The 18395-nt window shown below is 36.4% G+C and overlaps 1 protein-coding gene across 1 annotated transcript in view; it reads right to left on the bottom strand.

The window, feature by feature from the left end:
• ANGPT1 (angiopoietin 1) overlaps positions 1–18020 on the bottom strand; it is a 158157-nt gene extending 140137 nt beyond the window's left edge. Inside the window, exon 1 of the mRNA XM_071553048.1 lies at positions 17442–18020. Coding sequence (XP_071409149.1) covers positions 17442–17738 — 297 coding nt within the window. The 5' untranslated portion in view covers positions 17739–18020. The remainder of the gene's footprint in view (positions 1–17441) is intronic.
• Positions 18021–18395: the final 375 nt, after the last annotated feature.

Genomic DNA, 18395 nt, shown 5'->3' with positions numbered 1-18395 from the left:
CTCTGCTGTATTATTTCTAATTACTTTAACATCACACCAACTTTCAAACAAACCATCCTGTGCTGAAGAGAGATTTCCTTCCACATTCAGAATGCAGTTAACTAATGTTATTTCTGAAGTCAGTATATACTGTGGCAGTAAATAATAAACAAAATGTGATAAAATGATTCTTCAAAAATATATTAAGTCTCTCAAAATTGAAGATTTTTTTCAGTTTCATCCAATATCCTTCTTTCACAGCACTTGTGCCACAGTGAAATAAGAGTAAATATAAGTTTTTGGCCTCTTACTGGTATATGACTACTTATATCAGGAAATGTAAGTAAAACTTTGTTCATAATTTAAAACATAATGGATGTAACATTTTCTTCTCAAGTTTTTCAGTATATTTTAAACTTTATTCCAAGCTAAATATCCTGTAAATGTTTACTGCAATGGCATTCACTTTTACTAAAAACAGAGGTGTTCCCACTCCACTAAATGTTGTATTTAATATACATTATTCAGCTGTCATGAATTGTGAAGGATAAGGGATTTAATTCTGATCTTTTCATCTATGCTCTGTAATTAAAGGAAATACTGAAAAACTTCATAACTTGTTTCCATATAGTAATATTATAGAATAATTTCTGGATTTAAGAATTGGGCAAACTACTTTGTTTCACACACGAAAGATATCCCAAACAATGTCAGTAACAGTCAATTTTTTTTTGTGAGCTACAGCTCTAATAAACAAAAGAATCATAGACATTCATTTCCTCAGATGTTAGCAAAGAGAGCAGAAGCTGAAAAATATGCATAGTTTAAAATTCAAGCAGGGACATCATTTATGGGGAGGGACACTCAAGCAGCCCTTATAATTTTTGTAAATTTTATCTGATAACCTTCACAGTAAGATTTTTTTCTCAGTATGCTACAGTGTAGAAACACAAAAGTAAAATGTACATGGTGACTTATATATGGTATTAAAAGGCATCATTGTCATAGAATGACAGAGGGATGACACATAACTCTATAAACCAAGGCATGCAGGCTCCACCAACTTCAGAAAAAAAAAAAAAAAGCCCCTGGTTTTCAGAACATCTCTGTCCAGACAAATTGTGACTGCTCCGTCCCAGATGTCTTGAAGGCCAGGCTGGATGGGGCTTTGAGCAGCATGTTCCAGTGAAACATCCCATGGATGTGGGGTTGGAACTAGATGGTCTTTAAGATCCCTTCCAAACCATTCTGTGATTTTAACATCCAAATATGCATTTCTACTATATCACTAAACAAAACAGTGGAATATTAGCTTGTGTTCAACTGATAAAAGCAGCAGATTTCTACAATGTGACTGTCTTAGGGCTGACTTGAGAGTAAAATCAAGTTGTGGTATTGTTTTGGGATATGAAGGAGAAGCCTAAGTATAATATCAGTGTACAGGCACAGTACATGGATACATTTTCTAAGAACAGGGTTGCAATGTATTGGTGTACTCCTGTTTGTCTAGAAACAGTTGCTTCTACAGTTCTCTTTTTCTTGAAAAAGATAGAAAGGAATATGCCTGTGGAATGTTGTTGATGTAGAAAAGATCATGCAAACTGTCCCCACAGAACTAGAGGCATCTGAGTTCAAAGAGAACTATTTGTAACGTTTCTTACAATGCCCTGGTTTTTGGTTTAAGAAAAATATCTTTTAGCTGGCTTATTTGGTTCATGCTAAAGGGAGAAAAAAATTCAACCTGCTGATTTTATCAGAAGAAAAATGTTTCCGAATGACATTTCTTTCAGAGCATGAAAAATCTCGTTTTTAAAAAGAAAAGGAAGAGTAATTTAAAAATAAATAGATAAATAGATTTTTTTAAAAAGACACAGATTACATTCTTTAACTATGAATTCTTACTTTTTGGCTTAGAAGCATAGCACTTTGGTTGGCAGTCATTGCTCTCTGCCATGTGGCGCCTTCTACCTGAGGTCTCAAGCCCTCAGGTTGGAAGGTCTCAAACAGGATTACATCTCCTACATATCAATTCTGTCACAAAAAAGATGTCATGTGAATGTATAAGTTACCTGCAGAAAATATCAACAAAATTATTTTTTTTATTTTAAAATATTTCAGAAAATACCCCAAAAACATTTTCTGGCTGACTTCAGCAAAAGGAACGCAAAAACCCAACTCAAATGTCCACTGAAAAATAGATGCCAGATAGAGTCCAAGACTAGTTATAAATGAAGATAATCTGCCCAATTAGTCTGAGTGCTTCCATTTCAACAAGTATCTCAGTTCTTCGGTGTTTTAAGGGACTGGAAAGAGGAATAGTAAAAAAAAAAATATAGGCAAAGTTATAGTTATGTCCTTTATGACATGAAAAAATGGAAATACTGAAAATGTCTCTACAAAATTGTTCTAATGAGATTTACATCCCTCTTTCAGGCCTGGGCAGTGTTGGCAGAAGGCTGTGTGCATAATAAAAGTTGTACACAGAATCCTATCCCCTAATGAACAATAAAACCTGACTGTGTCCCTTCTTCTCACAGGCTAAGTTTGAGTCTTCTTCTTTAAACCGCAGCAGATTGACATTGGCATTGTTCCACAGATGCCAGTGACATGATTTCTGACTTACACTGTTGTTCCAGGGCTTTCAAAAAATGGTTGGGTTTTTTTGGTTGGTTTTTTGTCGCTGTTTGGAGGGGTTTGTGTTATAAAACCACCATTGCACAGAGCTTTAGTTGGTAGCTCTCTAGGCATGTGGAGGAATGAATTGGCTGTGGGTAAGACCATATTATCATCTCAGTTTGTGATGTGGTACCCCACAAATTTACACGGACACAATGAGGTGATTGTAGAGCACATTGTGAGGAAGCACACACCATCTGTTTTCTGCCTCTGCTTTTCTATAAATAACAGACTTCAGCCTCTGTGGGTGCCAGGCTAGCGTTTTGCAACAAAACACTCCAGCCCTTTAAAATTCCTCCTGACCATCTGGGAATTTCCTGTTCTGCCAAATAAGTTTGCCTGGACAGAGTTGAGGTCTGTCTATCTCTTACTGTTAAGAAATCCTTTATGTTTGTGCAGAAACATTTTAATGTAGGTGATCCGAGAGAGCTAGTACCAAAATGTAGACATGCAACTTCTGGTACTTCTGAAAGTGACAGGGGAAGGAGGGAGAAAGATCTCGGCTTCAGCGGTCTGGGCCTGAGGCTGAGAAATGCCCTTTCCTGAAGAGAACTGAGCTTAGCTTTTTCCTGCTGATTCACTGTGAGGAGCATTAGGCCAAGCTCCACAAGAATGCATTAACATCACACCCTGGGTGAGAGTCAAGAGACTTTTTTTTTCCTCCAGTTTTAATCCTCTCAAGACTATTTAATGATAATGGTTTGAGTCTGTGGAATGTGTTGAAAACCTCCTTTGGGTACATGTTCCCATAGGAAATTACTAGTGTTTCTGGTTGTATTTTTTGGTAAGGGCTCATAATAACAACACCTGGAAAATGTAATAGCAATACCAGTCTGAGCCCAGAAGACGCAAACCCAAAATTAATATCCACTCTGACAGAAGAAACAATGAGCATCTCTGACTTAGGATGTTAAGCTGTCTCACTATATAAAGCTTGTGGATTGTGAGTAGTATTTTTAAATAATCTTGCTGTAGCTTGCTAATGGCCTTTCTGAGTGATTTTACTATGGAAGTGAAAACACATTAACATTCAAAACTACACTGATATAACTAACACTGAAGGGAAGTGAAAACACATTAACATTCAAAACTACACTGATATAACTAACACTGAAGTGTTGTCTTGAAACTTAAGAATAATGAAAATGGGAAATTTACCCTAAAACACATTTTCATTCTTCCATCATGGTGAATTATAGCCCAGAGAAAACAAACACACAAAAAACCAAATAAACAAACAAGCAGGACTAATTCTAGTGACCAAAGACTAGAATTCTGATTATTATTTCAGGAGCTCTGCATGATTTTTGTAGCAAATAATGAAGCAGTCTTTAAAAATGCACATGGAAAAGGATGTCACACTTCGTACATATTTTATGGATCAAGAATTCATGTCTTATCTTCTTGCCCATAACAGTTCAACAAAAGCATTTTCAGTCTTGCTCAATTCTGCTTCTAGGAAATACCCCAGTGGTTCAGTGGTCAGATTACTAAATGTTTCCAAGATGTGTAGGAGTTCTAAATCCTGGGTCAAGGAAACTTTTTTTTTAATTAATTCTATTTTATTTTTTCATTTCTAGTGTTTATAATTCAGGTTTTTGTGGGAGACATTAAGGTAGAAGATAACAAATATTGGGAGTTTTTTGATTAATGCTTCATCATTTAAGAAATACAATCAAAAATCCAGAAAAATACTTTTATTTCAGTCTGTGTTTAACGTTATATTTTGAATGTTGATATTTCAATTTTACTTTGAAAGTCAATATAACAATACATTTAATAAAAAATTAAATACAGAATTATTTCCTCATTGAATAGTCGCTTGCACAGTATGTGCCATAATGGTTAACATGAATTGGCCAAAAGAAGGTATCCAATGTCATATATTCCTCTACGTAAATTGTGCAAGCAATTCACCTTTTTTTCTCTTTTTCTTTTTCTTTCTTTCTTTCTTTCTTTTTCTCTTTCTTTTTTTCTTTCTTTCTTTCTTTCTTTCTTTCTTTCTTTCTTTCTTTCTTTCTTTCTTATCTCTTTCTTCTTCTTTCTTTTTTTCTTCTCCTTTTTTTTATGCTTTGAATTTTTATAATATTTTTCTCTATAGGAAGCCTAAGGATTTCTCATTCATTCATCCAAAAGAATAAAATATACTTTTTGGGAGTAACAGAAAAATTCCAACCCAGTTCTACATCCTGTTGAAGTCCACTGAAAAGTATCTACTTCCTTGGTCTAACACTGCAATGGTGACATGAAAATAATTTATTTTACAGAGTTAAAGCTTACTTCCTGTAAAATTCTGAGTGCCATCAACGCAAAACAGGACTTGGTATACCTAGGGTCAAGTTCTTAGATCTTGAAAAATATAAAGTTGACAAGTTTGGGCAAATGCCATTCTAGTATTCCTGACTTCTAGTTCATCCTGGACTCTCCATGTTGCTTGCTTAGTGCTACTAAATTATTTCTTCACTTAATGGTCATAAGCAGCAAACACAAACACAAATTCTGAGGTTGTCATTGACACTTGCAAGTCCCTTCCTGTTGAGAGAGTTACACGTTGGCTACCATCTGTGTTGCTCCACATGGCATTCTGGTTCCACTCAGTATTTCAGCTGGGGGTCATCTGCATTTCAACTACTTTGACAGCCAGCAGAATTTAGAGAATTCCTGATTTCCTCATTAAAACATGCTGCTTAACACCTTCTTTGATTCACTTCTATATTTATCTCAAATTTAGAAAAATAATTTTTCTGTTCTTAAAAAATAAGTCTTATTTTAAATAAAATCTTCCTCATCTTTGATAAGTTTTATTTCATCAGAAATAAATACTACTGAAATAATACTACTGAAATATGCAGTGTTATGATCTTTGTATGGCCACACACCTGTAAACATTTTATAGCTACATTGTTTCAGAGCATTATACTGAAAAGAGTGCTGTACACCAGAGTAATTTTTCAGACTTTTCTGTCACCTCGGGGCAAGGTATCTTAATGTGTGTACTTTAGTGTCATGTTCTTACCTTGGGCAGCTGCAAATTTACGGATTACATCAACCTTTATCCTTCCTGTCAGACTTTTAATGTTAATCTTCTATCAACCTCCAACTGACAGACTTTCTCTGAAACACCACTCCCACCTCCCATCTTATAATTAGCCTTTCCAATCTTTATCCAAGTCCCTTACACTTTCTCTGAGATGACCCTTTCCAAGAGGCAATAGTTCACAGTTACAAACTCATCTTCAGTTTCCTTGGGAGTTACCTGTCCCATAAGTATATTAGGGAGTCCAAAATCATAAAAAGCACTTGAAAAAGTTACATATATTCTTATTGCACTTACAGTACACCTAACCCACACACTCATCACAGATATTTCACATAATTTACCCAAGCATTACATTGTGTCTCTAAAACAGTGTTCATAAGAATGTAATGATGTGCAAGCATTTTGACAGTGAGGGAAGATGCAGAAACTTAGCTACTGGGTTCAGGGAGGTCAGTGAAGTATGAAACAAAGCCAGCTTTCTTAGCAAAACTCAGCTAACAGGGATTTGAAATCACTCATTCAACAGGATGCTTCACAGTAGCAGCGCCACATATTACATCTGTCTGCAGAGACTATCAAAACAGGTTATCAAACGGATCAAACCATAAAATTTTGTCTTTTACCAATGATCATTGAATTCATTCTGCTGTAATCATCTTTTAATTTTCACCTTTAATGATAACTCTGTGGTGCTTGGCAAACTTCTCTTTGCTTTGTCTGCCTCTGCAAATACAGTTGCCGTGCTTACGCTTCCCTGCATAAAACTTTGGGACTGTAATAGGTACAAATAGTTCTTTTAACAACTGACAAAAAGGCAGAGGCTTGACAAAAAGACAGTGGTTGAGCTGTGAGATGTCACGGAGGTCAATAATGTCAGAGGAATATACAAAAGGATATTTATTGCATCAGCAAAAGTTCTTGGAAAAGCCAAGACATCAAACCGGATCATTCAAGAAAAATGTGAAGAGAAACAACCTTAATCATCACCTCTGTAGTTAACAGGCTAAAGTGATAAAGAATTTTGCAGTCCGTATCTCCTCCACACAAAAATAGTAACACAGAAAACTTTGTAGCAGAGCATTGATGGCCTTTCCCATTAACAGGATAGAAGTGACTCAGGAAAGATAGGTGGCCCTTGACCATTTATCTCTACTATGGTAAATCACACACAGAATGAAGTATGAAGTTTTAGCCAAGTAACAAAGGGGAATAGTTCATTCAGGAAGAGATTAGGTCATCTGTTTGAGGAAAATTTTCCCTCTAAGCAAATCCTTAAAATTCCAGGCACAACACCAAAGGCATCATGGTTTGGGGACTTCCCATTACTGTGTTGACTTGCTGATGTGACCTACAAAGCCACAGGAATTTCCTGATGAATTAAGACAGTGGAGGGTAAATATTTAAGTATGACACAAATATATATGCTTAATACTTAAATGATAAAAGCAGTGATCCTAAGTTCTCAATTCAAATGCTTTTATCTGCATGTGAATGTCCAATTTTCCAAGGCTATTAACAGTATTCCTTGAGTTCTTTGCTGTTGGAAGAGACTTCAGAGAAATACATTGTATATGAAGGGTTTCTCTGACATTTCAGATAAAACATGTAATTTCCACACAGGTTTTTCCACTAAAAAACCAGAGTTTTAGGAGAACTAGTGCTCTGATAGTGACAGTCAGAAAATTATCTGAAAATCCTTGTCTTTTTGAGACGCAAATGAATGATTCAGAAGTTAGAAGAGGAAGGCGGCAAATGGCCCTAATATTCTCCTTTGCTGTTGCTCACACACTGAGTTGATGGAAGAGTTTTAAAAAAGAGATTTATGTAATACAATTCTCTTTCCTGCAGAAGACTTCTTCATAAGAACTAAAACTCCCAGAAGATAATTATCGCTAAAGCTATTCAAAGCTGAATGTATGAAAGTGAAAATCAGCACATTTAAAGAGAACTACAGGTGGTTTAATCCAAAGATTCATTCAATACATTCTCTAGCACAAAATGACCCCCCCCAAAACCCCAAAAAACTAAAAACACCCACAAAACCCACCCCAAAACAAAACAAAATTATAATTTCACAACAAATACATTATTTTTTTTAATCTCCACTATCCAAGATCATATTTGTGGGCAAGAGGTTCAGAAAGAAAAATACACTTTTTTAGGCATAGGCTGAAAATTTTAAAACATTCATAAATAATATGATCCAAGCTGCAGACAAGTCCACCACAACCCTGAATAGAGATGTAAAAGCATCTCTAGAGATTGTTCTAAGATTTCTCCTTTGATTTTTGTGGGTATTTAAAATGTGTTCAGTGGATTTGGAGTGTATTAAATGTGAAATATTAAAATACATCTCAAAATAGTAAACTGACACATTGAGAATCAGATTTTTTTAACCTACAATCAAGATGTAAAACCCACACTCTAAAGGATGAACAGGCTTTGATAATGACTAAAAGTTTGCTGTCACACTTAAAATAGTGGGCAGGAGCACTCAAATGCCACCAGTGCTTTTCTCTTTGAAACCCTGCAAGTTCCCTTTGCAGTTTGAGGTTGGTGAGGATCACAAATCAGGAAACTAAAAGTCTGATCTGCTAAAGAGTGTTATCCCTAACTTAAATAGTATCTTTAGAGAAAAACCTCTGCATACAGAAAACTTTTAAAGGAAGTTTAGATATGAAAGAAGACAGAATCAGTCTAAAAATGACATAGCCTGCAGCAAAAGTAGTTCTCAGATTCAGAATAGATTAGCACCAACCTGATCATCTGTGTTCTAGTATGAAAGAAGCCATGCTGTTAAAAAGAGAGAAATTACCTTCTAAGGTCATACTGCCAATTTACTCCCACCATTTTCTAGTCTTGCCTTAATTTCCTCCTGGCAGGGATGCTCAGAGTTTATCCTATCTGTAAATGAATCTCTCAAGCCTATTTGTCTCCTTGGTACAAAGGGAGGAGAAAGAATACCAAGGCCCAAATTCTCAGGCAGAACAGAATCAGAAGGGAATTCTGCTATGTGGAACAAGTAGATTTTGGTTGTTTCCATACATTCCTATTGCAGAACGAATGCCTTGTACCTTATTTGTAAGAAGACGACTACATAAAACATGACAAATGGCAAGAATTTACTCCAACAAATAAAAAAGTGATGAAAAATTATATAGTTATGTGAAATCCTATTAAAGAAACAGATGTCATACATGCACAAGGTACAGTCAGGTTTGTCTGGCAACATATGCACATGTAAGGACAGAAATATGCCTGGGATGGGGAGTACAAAGCTCTAATATTTTTCCAGAATATGTGAAAATTCTTGCTTCATATATGTTCTGGAAAAGATAAAAGCAAATGTGCAGAGAATTAATGCATGTACAATACAGGTTTCATTTTGCAGCCAACTCTTCTAGGTTTTGTTGAGCCAACAGGTCAATTTGAGGTGAATAACAGATTGACAGCAGGTACGTTGGTGTAAAACATGGCAATGGATTTAAGACAGAACCCTTAGAAACACATTTTCCTGTACCTTGATATAAAACTCCAAAGATCATAATGCATGTATGTGCATGCATATATGTGTGCACACATTCATGCACCAGAGTAAGGTGTCAAAGACCAAGGAATTCTACAGAATTGTTAGAGAAGTTTTCATCAGCCTATTTTTACTCATGGATCTTCTACATAGATTTTCCAACTGCAAGATTTTACATGGATTTGCAGACTGTTTCTCTCCTCTTTGAGAAAGGAATAGTAACATAGTTCATATGACTGACCGTGTAAGAGACCTTTAAAGTATCTGCTAAAGACAACCTATTCCACCATGAAACTAGTATGGTTCTCTTACTATTACCCTTTTATTACCAGTTTGCTTGTTTTGGTTTTTTGTTCATTTCTGCTCCTAGAAGCTAGTCAAGGAACTATAAGAAATTTCTTTCAATCATGTAAGTCCATGGTCTAGAATACTGATTTTCCATATGACTTCCTCTGAGGTATCATAACATTTTCTTAAACTATTTTTTGTTAGTTGGTTTAAGTCCAAAAACTAACCAATTTTATAGTGCAACTTGAGCATCTTTCCAGCTGACCTTGTACCTCTCTTGCTTTGACCATCTATATCACAAGCTTATTCCATACCAAGGGTAGCCCAATTTTTAGGTCTTGTTTAGTGCATTAGTTTGATTTATATCAGTTTTAAACAGGGATAATTAAACTGGTGCAAGTCCCCAGTTAGAATACTGTGGAGGAGTGCCTTATGCTGTTTTAGATTAACCTGATTCTTTACTACGGCAATGAAAAGTGAATCTTGATCTTTATGCAGTAACATTAATGAGAATGCAGTGCAAATGTGCAACAATTTATGGCATTTCTAAGTTACCCTTCCAAGTGAATATTCACCACCCTATCATTTCATAATACTGTCTAAAATATGCACATGTGGTTACACAAGAATAACCTTGTGTTAAAGTACAGCTTGTTTCGTAAGAAAAAGAACTCTTCCTATGAAATATGAGACTATTTCAATTTCCTTTTCCTGATCAAACTTCAACCTCTTAACAAGATAGGAAATTCTTATGCTACTGGGAAGACTTTTTACAGCAGGTCTGTTTATTCAAGACACTTGAGCTGCTGGTGTTAAAGGTGAGTTCAGAGCACAGTTAAACCATGTTACTGGTTCTAGAAGGTCCTCATTTACTAGCTTTTCCTTGTTTGCAACTTATTGCAAATACACAGTAGAGGACTGAACTAAGCTGAACTGTAAATTAAGATGAATACAAGTGAACTGTTAACTATCTTCACCTTTCAGGTTATGCTTGCAATATATCACACAAATCAGCCCAGTTTGCATAACAGTAGATTTATTCAAAACTTGAGTAATGGTAGCTCTGAAATCTAGATATTCCTCACTGATCTTCATGAGAATCCATACAAGACTAAGACACAGTCCTTTTTACACTGCAAGAATGAGGATCGTTTTTAGTATGAGCAGGACACGTATAATCCATTTACTCAACTGCAACCTGCAAGATATTCTCAGAATTTCAGATTCATATTCATTGTAATTATTTGCTTATTTTATATGAAGTGTTTTAGTTACATATATTAAAAGCAATTTCCTTCCAAAGGATTTTTTCAATCTCACATTGTTTTCAGTACATATTGGAAAAATTATTATAATACATAAACTGTAAAGTGCATAAAATACCTTCCACCAGAAAAACTCTAAAAGCAACACAAAAAATAACATACTAAGCCTCCCAACAGCCCTGTGAAATTGAGTAGTAATACTATATCTGTGTTGGTAAAAGGAAAAAGGAATACTTTACAATTTCCTTGCTGTCATAAGTGAAGTCTGTGATACAGACATGGAGAAAAGTAAAGCATCCCACTTAACTGAGGCATTTAAACCAGGCAGTGAGCTACTCAGGATTTCCCTGAGTTCAGGGAGCTGACTCTTCCCCTAGGTTTGCTACTATCACATGACACAGCACTAAGAGATTCCCCACAGCAAAGAAAAACTGTCTTGGGTAACTCTGGATTTTAGCCAAAGCATTCTCCTGAAGAAGCTGACAGCTCATGGCTGGGATGGGTGCACTCTTTGCTGGGTGGATGACTGGGCCCAGAGAATGGTGGTGAACGGTGTTGCATCCAGTTGGCATCTGGTCACAAGTGGTGTTCCCCAAGGTTCAGTACTGGGACCAGTCCTGGACAAGGGGAATGAGTGCACCCTCAGTAAGTTTACAGGCAGTACAAAATTGGGCAGGAGTGTTGATTGGCTGGACAGTAGGAAGGCTCTGCAGAGCGATCTGGACAGGCTGGATAGATGGTCTGAGGCCAACAGTATGAGGCTTAACAAGGCCAAATGCCAAGTCCTGCAGTTGGGTCACAAAAATTCCAGGTAGCACTTCAGGCTTGGGGACAGACTGGCTGGAAAGTGGCCCAGTGGAAAAGGACCTGGGGTGCTGATCAATGGCCAGCTGAACCTGAGCCAGCAGTATGCGCAGGCCACACCTTGAGTACTGTGTTCAGTTTTGTGTCCCTCACTACTAAAAAGACATTGATATGCTGGAGCAGGTCCAGAGGGCAACAGAGCTGGTGAAAGGTCTAAAATGTAAGTAGTATAAGGAGCAGCTGCAGGAGCTGGTGTTGTTTAGTCTAGAGAAAAGGAGGATGAGGAGGGACCTTGTCACTGCACAACTACTTGAAAGGAGGTTGTAGCAAGAGCGGAGGTGGCAGGTTCTCCCAAGGAACTAGGGACAAGACAAGAGAAGATTACCTCAAGCTTTGCTATTGATGGTTCAGGTGGACATCAGGAAATCTTTCTTCACTGAAAGGGTGGTTAAGCATTGGAGCAGGATGTTCAGGGATTTGGTGGAGTCAACGTCCATGAAGGTGTTGAAGAAAAAACTTAACATAGTGCTATGTTTTGGTTGACATGATGATGTTTGGTCAAAAGTAGGAATCGATGATCCTGGAGGTCTTTTCTAACCTTAATGATCCTATGATGGTAAGTTTGGGTGGGATAATGCAAGCCTAACATGCACAAGCCTATTTCTTTTCCCACATTGGCTGTCTTTTTCTTTTTTATTGTTGCTTCTTGTTGTTGCTGTTGTTCCAGCGCACACAGAACTGTAGCTTGCTTCCAAACCACAGAAGGCAATAGAATGATGAGTTCTCAGCACCCTCAAAATGACATGCCATTTTACTGTATATCCGTTTAATTTAGAAAAGCTCTCTATTCCAGATGAGATCTCCCAATGCATGTCGGTTGGACAGTTCTGATGACTAATAAATGTCATATTTTATTGTTACCAGAATGTTCCTAATTATGGCTGTCATCACTGAAAATAAACAGATTAAGGACCTCCTGAACATAATGATAAAGCCATTTGTCCAAACATGGGAAATAATTTTTTTAGGTAATTTGCTACCAAGTGTCGCAATATGTGAAACTGTCCTTCAGTCTACTTCTCCGATTCTTCTGCTTCTTAAAAAAAGCATTGCTAAATAGGTTATCTCCCAATAATATCAAGTTTTCAGGTATTTCCATGTTTGAAGCCTTGTCTCTTTCTTGCAGGTACATCAAAATATACCAAGGACTTCAGCAATTTAATTAAAGCTTTGATATGCAGACATATTATTGGCCAAGAGATGTGGGGGAGTAAATAAGCACTTTTGATTTTAGACTCACACATGAATTTTCTTTGAACCAGTTTGTTTCCATGAAGTTATATTTGCCCCTTAAATTTTGGTTTTGTGTGTACTTGCCCATTGAGTAGAACACACAATATAAGAAATCCCACTAAATTGAATTCCATCCTTTGTTTTGCAACTTGTTTGTGGGAACTGCACTTTAAATGTCATTAGGGTGAGACTCTGCTTTGGATATGAGAATTGCAAAGCAAAATGAAGCACCTAGAATAGTAAAGAGCATCTGTGTCTAGAAAATAAATACAGGATCAAGCTGGATGCCAAATAGGAGGCTAGTGCCCAGTTTTGTTTCCTTTTACCTCTGGTCTATCTTGGAAGAGAAAAGATTTACTGTAAAGCCATTCTTTACACAGCCACATTAGTAATACTAATGACCTGCTTTTATTTGTGAGAATTAACCAGAGTTCTACTGGTTGCACTTAACATGTGAATATTATGGGGACTTTAAGGTCGCATCTTACATTGCAAAATGCCCAGTGAGATATAATCAAAAATAAAATGGAACTTTTACTATTTCTTGTAAAAGTTCAACTAGAGTATATTGGTTTCTTAATGGGACAATATTTTCACATCCTATGGTCACCTACATCTTCATTTTAATATAAATTTGACTGATAGGACAGGATATTGTGACAGTTCTTTAGACCTCTCCTCTTCAAGGAAGGATCTGGTCCATTTTCACTCAGCTTCACAGCAAGAGTGACATGTAAGGAATTTTCCCATCTTCACCAAACCATATAAAATTCAAGGCAAAATTCAGCCAACACACTGTATTTCATTGCAGAAAGCAGGGCATAAATCCTACGGGTAAAGACAGGAAAAAGGGACAGACTGTCAGTGGAGCCACAGCACACAGTGACAGACATCAATCTTTTCAAAAGCCATTTTCTTCTATATAATGACTGGCCCCCTTAAAACCTACATGTTTAAAAATTAAGTGAACACTTGCATTGTTACTGCTGCAATATAGGGAAGTAAACAAAGATCACAGAGAATAGCATAAACAATTAATTTATCACCATTGTAATAAGAAAAACTATCAAATGGTTACAGATATCCCAGAAAAATTGCTCATAATTTCTTTCTTTAATGCCTGAATCCAGAGCATATATTTATAATTCTGTTGTAGCTGGTGGCAGCCCAGGCACTTTGAAGGGAAAGGAAGTGAGTTGAAGCTTCTTTTATTTTTGATTTAATTGTAGTGGTACCATCAATATTTGCAAAGAAAAAGAAAAGAAAATTATCTAAATCTGGATGCTGGATGATCAGAATGATTGTCATTGACTTTCAATTCAAACTTGTGTGTCTGTGTTAGCTTTTTTAGTATAGTGCTGTTAAGCATTATTTTTAAACTTTTATGGTATTCTACTTAGGTACTGGTCAGAAAAAAATATTACTGTAATAACAATTATTATTACCATTTGGACTACAGGATAAGTATATGAAACACTCATCTATACAGCTATCTGGAATGTACACTGTGTCCATTGGTACTGTAAGTTTAGCAAGCCAACAGCAAGTTCTAAAGCAAGACATGATGTAACATTTCATGTAACTCCTTTTTGCCAATACTTAGACACTGCAAGTAAATACCAAACAGTGTCACATGTGCCGGTCAGTTGCTGCAAGAAAGAATACGTGATGAACTGTTTGTTTTGAACTATCTGTATAAACATATTGCAGAAATGAAACCCAAGCTTAAACAATGGGGAAAGTTATCCGGTATTAAAATAAACAGTTCTAGGAAAATCTCTAAAAATGTTTACCAAGTCATCTTCTTCCACGTAGTTTCTCCACAGAGCATTTTGCCATGTCCCTGGTTTCTCAACCAACCCGTTATACTGACTATAGATATGCAAATATTAATGGACAAGCCTGGGCCTTAATTGCCTGTAATTGGCTCCTCAAGCAAAGACATTTTAATCTACAGTCAAGCTTGTAGATCATCAAAGATGGAATTTTGGTTTTAGGCATAAAAATATTGTATTTTCTAAAAGAAAAAATATTTTTCTTTCTTCTAGAAATCTGAGAGTTTAGATATTGAAGAAAAACAATTTTAAATTAAAATATTACAGATTTAAGCAAAACATGATTCTTACAAAATTTCTTAAAAATATTTTTCTAATATCACAGGGTAACATTTGTGCTGATAAAATAATTCACTTTGCCAAACATTGTCTATGTACAATTTTATTGAAAGTTATTGAAATTTTATTGAAATTTACTACCTGAAGTAATACACATATTTCCTTTATGCAAGTCAGACTATAACTCAAATTCTTAAACATTATTTCTGACCATAACTATTCTCTTACAATCATAGACCTATAATGATTAATTATTCTTTACTTCATTCACAGCTGGTGCATTGTAAAATGCTGTTTAGTGTAGCTAATTTAGTGGGGAAAATAAATGCAGAGTATGAAAATGAATGTGAGATATCTACATAATATATTCATTACACTTAAGTATTATGCATGTTTTGAAAGGAAATGAGTTATGGCTGACATGCTTTGTAATAGCAACAGCAACAAAGCAAATTCGGTATTCAGAGATGCTATAAAGGAGCTGCATCAGCCTCATTTGTTCAGAGTGAGCCACACTCCATCACACAGAGAAACAGGCCCTTTCATTCCAAGGAAAACTGACACATGGGGATACGTGCACAATCCCAGTTTTATGCAAACTCCTGGGAGCAGAGAGCTGGGGGCTGGAAGGAAAAGGAGGATAGTTCTGCTAGTAGCCAGTTTTACAATCGTTGCAGGAGAAAACAGTCTTCAAATATAAACCCCTTTCACTGGGCTTCCTACCTGTTTAATCACTTCCCTCCAAAGTGTGAAAAGACTAACCCTCAGACATTCACACTCCAGAGACTCGTATTTCCCCATGTTTAGTTCACAGTGAAACAGTGATCTTAGTTCAGTCTCTAGTGGACAAACACAGAATAAGTAAGATCTTAGAAGCATGATTCAGCAGGCTATTGGCTCCAGTAAAATCATGTGTGCATAAATCCAGAAAACAACTTTACTCTCTTTAGTGCTTGTCTCAGCCTCCCAAGGCACAGTAAAATCATTTCTTTATAAATGCTTTCTTCTACAAAACACATCCCCTCATTTCCAGCCTTATACTCCCCAAAGTAGACCAAGATATTAAAAAATGAGGGAAGTAGTCTAAAAATTAAATGCTTGGTTATATTTTCTTTTCTGCTTACTGCACAGAATCTTCTCTCTCTTGCTAGAGCCAGGTATTCCAGAGCACAATTAATTTACCAAGAAATCAGCAAATCCTCTCTAAAGATTTTAGTAGTGTTAGAGGGACGGTATATGCTTTTAAACATATTTCTCTCTTGTATAGTGTCTGGATTAAACAAAACTTGCAAATGAGATTGGTAACAGTAACTATGCTAATACGAACTTTCAACCCACATAGTAGAGTCTTCATCTTCTTTATTGATGTTCATTCTTGGTATCAACTTGTGTTGGAGTTAAATCAGGTATCTCTCAAGTGGATACATACAGCAGTTTTCTCATGCCATATTACATGACTAGTTGCATTACTCAGTTGTGAAATTTTTTAAGTTTTCCCAGGTCAAAATGCCAGCATATGAATGGAAATATCACAAATAACCACACATGGACTGTTTATTTGCTTATTTTTACTGCTCAGCTATCCCAAAGCATTTTCATTCCAAAGCATGGACAAGATCCTGCAAGGTATGTAGTTTTACACAAGTGAGTAATCCTGTTAAGGTGAATGGGGCTGTTCCTATGAGTGAAATTATTCACATATTTAAGTCTTTTCAAACTCAACCTTCACTGCATACAAAAATACTGAAGAGTTCATTAGAAGTTTAGAGCTATTGCACAAGTTCTTAAAATTAATTACTTCTACCAAGTTACTGCAACACCTTGTAACCCATTTCCCCCTTTTTAGGAAAGAATGCTCATATACGCACACAAATTGAAACAGGCTGTTTCAAAACCAGTGTAATCTACATGGTTAAAAAGGTTCACTCTGATGTTTTAAAGTGTGAATGCCTATATACTTTCTTCTTTCTTTCAGCAATTAGCTGGGTAGAATAGCATTACAGGATCTATTTATGGGGGAACAATTAAACTCTTAACCCAGTGCCTTGAAATGTTGATTTTTTTAAAAAATGCTCCATTTTGCTGTCAGAGTAACAGGTATCCTGCCTGACATCTGATCTGAATCTGTGAACTCTAACTGGAGCTTATAAGAATAATTAGTAAGTTCTGTCAGTAGAGTCTCTGGAAGATTTTTGTGTTCTCTGGCTCACATGCATCCTTAGTCTCTTGAGAAAAAGCTTTAAGAAGATGCATCCTTCGGTAAAGTGAAGAAAATTCTGCTCCCAAGAGCAATGTCACTAAGAGGGATGCACTCTGGCTGGAACATTTCCCTCTTACATAGCCATGAAGTAGTTCAGTCCTTATTACCTCTGTTCTTATAGAAACTAATGAAAAATTTTAAAACCATAAACATTCCCCCAAAAAATCATTTACTGGGAAATGAAAGAAACACTTACTTTTTGCAGCCACTGAGTGTAATTTTCCATCACATGTTCCAGATGTTGCAGTTTCTGGGAAGAGAAATCCTGTTCCACGTGAGGAGCATCTCTCTGAAGAGCATTTGTGTTGTACTGGTCTGTTGTGCTTTCACGACAGTTCCCATCCTGTTCTGGCAGAATGAAAGTATAGGTGCACTGCCCATGCTGAATCCGGTTAAATCTTCTCCCACTGGCTTCTGGACCCCGACGCTGGTTATTACAGCCTATATGAGCAAGAATCACTGCCAGGAAAGCAAAGGAAAGGAAAACTGACATGTTATTATTACTTTCTTTTCCTGCTTTAAGTAAAACTTTTTCTTCGTCTTTCTTTAATTTGTTCTTAATTTCCCTTAAAGTCTTTGGAAAAAGACCGGAGCAGCACACTTCAAAAATCAAGCTTGCATAAACTGTTAGGTTTTTTAATTGCACTGTGAGGATAGCTTCCTTAGTTCAAATTGGGAATATTTATTGCATAGTAGTTAAGATTTATTGTTTCCTCTCTGTTACAGTCCAGCATGTAGCCTGCTTTAGCCAGCTGCATATGCATATCCCAGTCTCTTTCCCCTACACTATCTGCTGCAGAACTGCTATTTTCTCTCAGGCTTCAGTGAGTTTTATTAAGGTTGCACTTTCAAGCCAAGCTGGAAGCAAGCAGCCTTTCACAAGATGACTTGACAGGAATGCGTGTATGAGTGCGCCCCTATGCTAAGGATGGCTGATGGCTCAGTACAGAGGGATCATCTTACAAACTGGCTGGATGCATGACCTCAATCATGCATATCTTTCCAGCCCCTACTGCATACAATTGCTGAGGGCTTTTGACAAATTCACATAAGTTTAATAAGTAAGGCAGTCCACCTTAATACACTTCATATGTTCACACTGACCTATTAAAATGTAGATAAAGTGTAGAAGTTTGTTGTAATCCCTCTG

Source organism: Pithys albifrons, chromosome 4 (genome assembly GCF_047495875.1).
Source record: "Pithys albifrons albifrons isolate INPA30051 chromosome 4, PitAlb_v1, whole genome shotgun sequence".
Taxonomy (NCBI): domain Eukaryota; kingdom Metazoa; phylum Chordata; class Aves; order Passeriformes; family Thamnophilidae; genus Pithys; species Pithys albifrons.
This window is presented reverse-complemented; position numbering and strand designations above follow the sequence as displayed.